This window comes from Phocoena phocoena, chromosome 6 (assembly GCF_963924675.1).
Source record: "Phocoena phocoena chromosome 6, mPhoPho1.1, whole genome shotgun sequence".
Classification (NCBI taxonomy): Eukaryota; Metazoa; Chordata; class Mammalia; order Artiodactyla; family Phocoenidae; genus Phocoena; species Phocoena phocoena.
In genome coordinates, this window is record NC_089224.1 from 34590697 (window position 1) to 34596617 (window position 5921).

General features: G+C 56.6%; 1 protein-coding gene across 1 annotated transcript; it reads left to right on the forward strand.

Annotated features, from left to right (window-relative positions):
• Positions 1–3073: 3073 nt before the first annotated feature.
• MYORG (myogenesis regulating glycosidase (putative)) lies at positions 3074–5218 on the forward strand. The gene has a single exon (XM_065879708.1). It carries the CDS (start codon positions 3074–3076, stop codon positions 5216–5218), a length of 2145 nt encoding a protein of 714 aa, XP_065735780.1.
• The last annotated feature ends 703 nt before the right edge of the window (positions 5219–5921 follow it).

Sequence of the window (5921 nt, forward strand, 5' to 3'; positions counted from 1 at the left end):
CGGGCGACCGCCCTCTTGACCTCAGTCTGTCCTTTTCGGACATTATAGCTGCAGCGCTGGGAGTGGGTGTAGAGTATTCCAGGCTGTAGGCTCAGTCACTCTATACCCCCGGATCCGCTCGCTGGGCAGGACGGGGAGAGGGCCCGGATAGAGTTGCCTTTGGCATTTCCACCCCCCACCCTACCCCTGGGAATTGTGTTGGACAAAGGACCCAACGTGGAATGGCCTAGTTAGCTAGGCCCAACCCTCCCCCTTAGACATGGCTAGGGGCTGGAAGCCAACACTGAGGTTGACTGTCAAGTGGGGAGAGGCTTGGCTAGGGCAAACCCTACCTGCCAGCGTTAGCCTGTGGCTGGCCAGATGGTGGAGGCGGCAGATTACAGGGGTCTCTAGCGCCACCGTTAACACCAGAACCACACTTCCTCCCCCACAGCCCCTGTACCAGATGCTATTAAAATCGCCACTTCCCATCCCCAAGAAGCCTTCCTGGGGCAAGTAGCAGCACCAGCCCTTGGGAATACAGGCCTCACCATGCCCACAGCCCCCTGATGGAAGCCTGTCCCACCCTCTTGGCCACAAAGCTCCTTTTCTCTCCTGCATTCAGATAGCCAGTCAGACCATTAGCTCCCTGTCAGGGTTAAGCTGGGATTTTGGATTCAGGCAACCCTGCTACCTAAGTGACTTCAAACAAGTTCCTTTTTCTGTTTGGGCCACTGTTTCCTCATCTATAAAATGGGCACTGCAGCTGTGCCTCCTATTCAGCATTATTGTTAGGGTTGGATGCCATGGTGGCATTAGGGAGACCAACAGAGGGCCTCTGGGTTTTTGTCCTTCATCAAAGAACCTCAGAACCCTAGAAAGTAAAAATTCTCAAGACCTAAGTGTTTGAAAAGGCTTTTGAGGTCACCTTGGTGGGCTGGCCATGCCTCCAGGGGTCATGAGATAGACTGACTTAATATGAAAGTTTTGAGGATGAGCAGTCTCTGTCCTACTCAGATATGGACCCTTTCTCCCTATTCCCTTAGTGCCCAGAATGGGGCCTTGGTTGTCTCGAATGAATTGAATATAAATGTACAGCAGGTCTGGCCTGGGCCACCTAAGGCCTTCTTTGGGTCCTGCTTAGCTTAAGGGCATCAGCTAAAGGCTATGCCTACATTTCCCAGGAAGGCTTTTCCAGCCTATACCTACAGGAAGGGAAGTCCATAGTAGGTTAGGGGAATTTTTAAGGCTAAGTTGTATGGGATGAGAGGAAGGGAATAAGAGGCTGTTCTAGACCAGCTGGAACTGACCAGTTTAGGGAGTTGGGGGAGGGAGCTCAGAGAATAAGGCACTGAGATAGAACCTCACTGGGGTGGGGGGGGCATTATGGGGAGCTGTATGTTGACATCTGGGATAAAAATTCCAATCTGCACCTGGCACCTGGCATTCTTGATAATCTCTTCACGGGAGAGGTGGGGGAAGTGAGAACGCTGAGCAATTCTGGTGTCTCCTTGGAAATTGCTGGGGACTGGCATCTGGGAGGAGTCTAATTACTGTTTGCCAGTCTCCCTCTCTCCTTCCCTCCAGCTGGAGCAGATGGGCAGCCGACAGGCTGGCAGTGTATGTCTGTGTATGCACGTGGCTGGTGCTATTTCTTTGCTGGACTCTGCCCTGAGGGCTGAGACAGGAAGGGTCAGTAGCCTTGAACAGCAGGTTTGGACACACACCTCCTCCCAAGTCTGTGTTTCTCTGTAGTCATATCTGAATCTTTAGCATACAGTATATAAGAGTGGATTGTGTAGTAGGGGGTGTCTGATTGCCAGAGAGCTGGTAGGTGGGGGAGAGAAGTTGGCCCAAGATGGGTGGGTAAAATTTCCTAAAGCAGGTGGCTGAGGACTGAGGTTAGGAAAGAACAGAGCTTGGTAGTCATAGGATAGGCTTGGCTGAAAATGGAATCAGAAGGACAGATGAGACCATGTTTGCCTTGAACTTCAATTTGCAAAGCTTACACTTCTGAACTTCATCATGGGGGTCATGAGCAGCTCCCTAAACTAGGGAGAGATGTAATCTGATAAGTGTTTTAGAAAGATCACTATAGTTGCTGTGAGCAGAAGGCATTGGAGGAAAACAAGTTGAAAGCAGGGAGGCCTATCGGGGAAGTGTTGCAACGATACAGGGGAGAAATGACAGTGCTCTAACTAGGATAGGGGCAAACAGGACAGTGGGTGAGTGCTAGAGACAAAGCCAGAAGGTAGCTGGCCCACAGATGTGGTGCTGGGAGCAGAGCAGGAAGGTGGGCAGGGAAATAGACTTGGTGATCCTGATGGCTGAGAGCAGAATGGAGTTTGAGAGCAAAGAGAGGGAAATGTGAGAAGCCACCAAGCCCCCATGCTAGGCTCCTGACCCCAGTCCTAAAGTCCAAACCCAACCTCGCCCCCCCTCCAAACCAGGCCCTTGGACTGAGTCTGGCTTTGAGTATCTTCTCTAATCTCCAGATTTAATATGGCTTCTGACTCAAGATTAAATTCCATGCCTGAACTGTTCCCCTTTCTCTCTCCTCTCCCACTCCCCGCACAGGGAAGCCAGCCTCCTGCTGTGTCAAAGGTCTTAAGGAGCTGGCTTGCTTATCCCCCCTCTCCCACCATGGCCACATCTCTGGGAAACCAGGCCCTCTGCAGATTCCTCCCCTTCTCTTCAGCCTGAACTGCCCCCATGTGTGATCCAAGGAGACCTGATTAATTCTGTGATCCTGGACAGCTCCCTGACCCTGTCTGGGTTTGTTCCTCCAGCAGGAAAATGGTGATGAATATCATCTGCCCCTCCCCTTCAGCGTCCTAATTTTGACAAGCAGTGGGGCCCATGAGAAAGGGTAGGTAAAATGCAGACAGAACGACCTGGTAAGAGTAAAGCCCTTACGTCCCAGTATACACTTTCCCAAAATATACACTTCTTTCTTGCGGCAGCAAATGTAAATACTATGGAATGAGAAAGCTCAGTTCCACCTCTCTCTTCCCCTTCCTGACTCAGGCAGGCCAAGTTCAGATGGGCTTTGTCGGGTGGCCCCACTGCCTGCTCCTTCCCTAACTGGGGGCTGATGTCCCAGAATCTTCAGGAAAAGAGCCAGGCCTACCCCCGCCGCCGCCCTGGGAGCCACACAGGTCGTAAGAGCCCCGAGGCCGTCGCAGCTGCAACCATGTACACCTTCTTGCCTGACAGCTTCTTGCCTACCAAGCCCAAGCCGTCCAAAGAGCTGAAGCCGCTGCTGGGCTCCGCAGTGCTGGGGCTGCTACTGGTGTTGGCCGCGGTGGTGGCCTGGTGCTATTACACCGCCTCTCTACGCAAGGCGGAACGCCTGCGCGCCGAGCTGCTGGACCTCAACCGCGGCGGCTTCTCCATTCGCAACCAGAAGGGCGAGCAGGTCTTCCGCCTGGCCTTCCGCTCGGGCGCATTGGACCTCGATTCCTGCAGCCGCGATGGCGCCCGGCTCGGCTGCTCTCGCACAGCGGATGGGCGCACGCTGCACTTCTTCATCCAGACTGTGCGGCCCAAGGACACGGTCATGTGCTACCGCGTGCGCTGGGAGGAGGCGGCGCCGGGGCACGCGGTGGAGCACGCCATGTTCCTGGGCGACGCAGGGGCGCACTGGTACGGCGGCGCGGAGATGAAGACCCAGCACTGGCCCATCCGCCTGGACGGCCAGCAGGAGCCTCAGCCCTTCGTCACCAGCGACGTCTACTCCTCCGACGCCGCATTTGGAGGCATCCTCGAGCGCTACTGGCTGTCGTCACGCGCGGCTGCCATCAAGGTCAACGACTCAGTGCCCTTCCACCTGGGCTGGAACAGCACGGAGCGCTCTCTGCGGCTGCAGGCACGCTACCACGACACGCCATACAAGCCGCCCGCCGGCCGCGCTGCTGCACCCGAGCTCAGCTACCGCGTGTGCGTCGGCTCCGATGTCACTTCCATCCACAAGTACATGGTGCGGCGCTATTTCAACAAGCCATCGAGGGTGCCAGCGCCTGAGGCCTTCCGGGACCCCATCTGGTCCACGTGGGTGCTGTACGGGCGCTCGGTGGACCAGGACAAGGTGCAGCGTTTCGCTCAGCAGATCCGCCAGCACCGCTTCAACAGCAGCCATCTGGAAATCGACGACATGTACACGCCTGCCTATGGCGACTTCGACTTCGATGAGACCAAGTTTCCCAACGCCAGCGACATGTTCCGCCGCCTGCGCGACGCTGGCTTTCGCGTCACGCTCTGGGTGCACCCGTTTGTCAACTACAACTCATCGTGCTTTGGCGAAGGCGTGGAGCGCGAGCTGTTTGTGCGTGAACCCACGGGCCGGCTGCCTGCTCTCGTGCGCTGGTGGAATGGCATCGGCGCCGTGCTCGACTTCACGCGCCCGGAGGCCCGCGACTGGTTTCAGGGGCATCTGCGGCAACTGCGTTCGCGCTACGCCGTGGCCTCCTTCAAGTTCGACGCTGGAGAGGTCAGCTATTTGCCGCGGGATTTCAGCACCTACAGGCCGCTGTCTGACCCCAACATATGGAGCCGGCGCTACACAGAGATGGCGCTGCCGTTCTTCTCACTGGCCGAGGTCCGTGTGGGCTACCAGTCACAGAACATCTCGTGCTTCTTCCGCCTGGTGGACCGCGACTCGGTGTGGGGCTACGATCTGGGGCTGCGCTCGCTCATCCCCGCCGTGCTCACTGTCAGCATGCTGGGCTACCCGTTCATCCTGCCCGATATGGTGGGTGGCAACGCTGTGTCTGAGCGCACAGTTAGCGGCGGCGATGTGCCTGAGCGCGAGCTCTACGTGCGCTGGCTGGAAGTGGCCGCCTTCATGCCAGCTATGCAGTTCTCCGTTCCACCCTGGCGGTACGACGCTGAAGTGGTGGCCATCGCGCACAAGTTCACTGCACTGAGGGCCTCCCTCGTGGCGCCGCTGTTGCTTGAGCTGGCTGGTGAGGTCACTGACACGGGAGATCCCATCGTGCGCCCCCTCTGGTGGATCGCGCCCGGCGACGAGACGGCGCACCGCATCGACTCACAGTTCCTTATCGGAGACACGCTGCTTGTGGCGCCGGTACTGGAGCCAGGCAAGCAGGAGCGGGACGTCTACCTGCCCGCAGGCAAGTGGCGCAGCTATAAGGGTGAGCTTTTCGACAAGACGCCAGTGCTACTCACGGATTACCCCGTTGACCTGGACGAGGTCGCCTACTTCATCTGGGCATCCTGACCCAGCCCAGGACCCAGAAACCCCACAGCCCTAACCCCAGTCTTCATGTAGGCCTCTAACCCTGCATCGCAGCCACACCGGGTATCCCCAGGAAGTCCCCACCTCTGTACCACCCACTAAGTGGGTACTGAAGTAAATGTGCTGGAACCAGCTCCTGTAGGTCCAGGGGAGAAGATGCTAAAGCAACCTCCTACTCCAGTGCGCAATCCTAACGGCCCTCTTTCTCTCCATACTCACTCCAGTCTACAGAAACCTCTTTCCTGGGCTGGGGGCAAGAGAGCACAGAGGAAAAAGGTCAGCTCTCTTCCTGTTAAACACGGTTGGGTTTTAAAAGCACAGAGAGAAACCTCACCCTCCATCCTGGCCTGAGTGGCCATCTTTGTCCTTCTGAGGTGGTGACTTGATCCTCTTTAAGGTCCCAAAATAGCCCCCAGCCACACTTAGAAAGGGCACATTTTCAGTGTTGGAAGCCAGGTCCTGAGTCCCCAGCACTGGCCTGACCTGTGGCTGACCTGGTCCCACCCCAGCTGGCGAGAAGAGACAGAGGTACTTGGCCAACTGACAAGGAGGCAGGAGGTCCCCTCCCAAAGGACAGGTGGAGTAAGCTTAGCAGAGAGCCATCATCATTGTCCCTCATTTGTGAAGAGCTCCTAACACGGCACTTATGCATCTGTGTACACACATGGTTCAGCCCTGGGCCAGG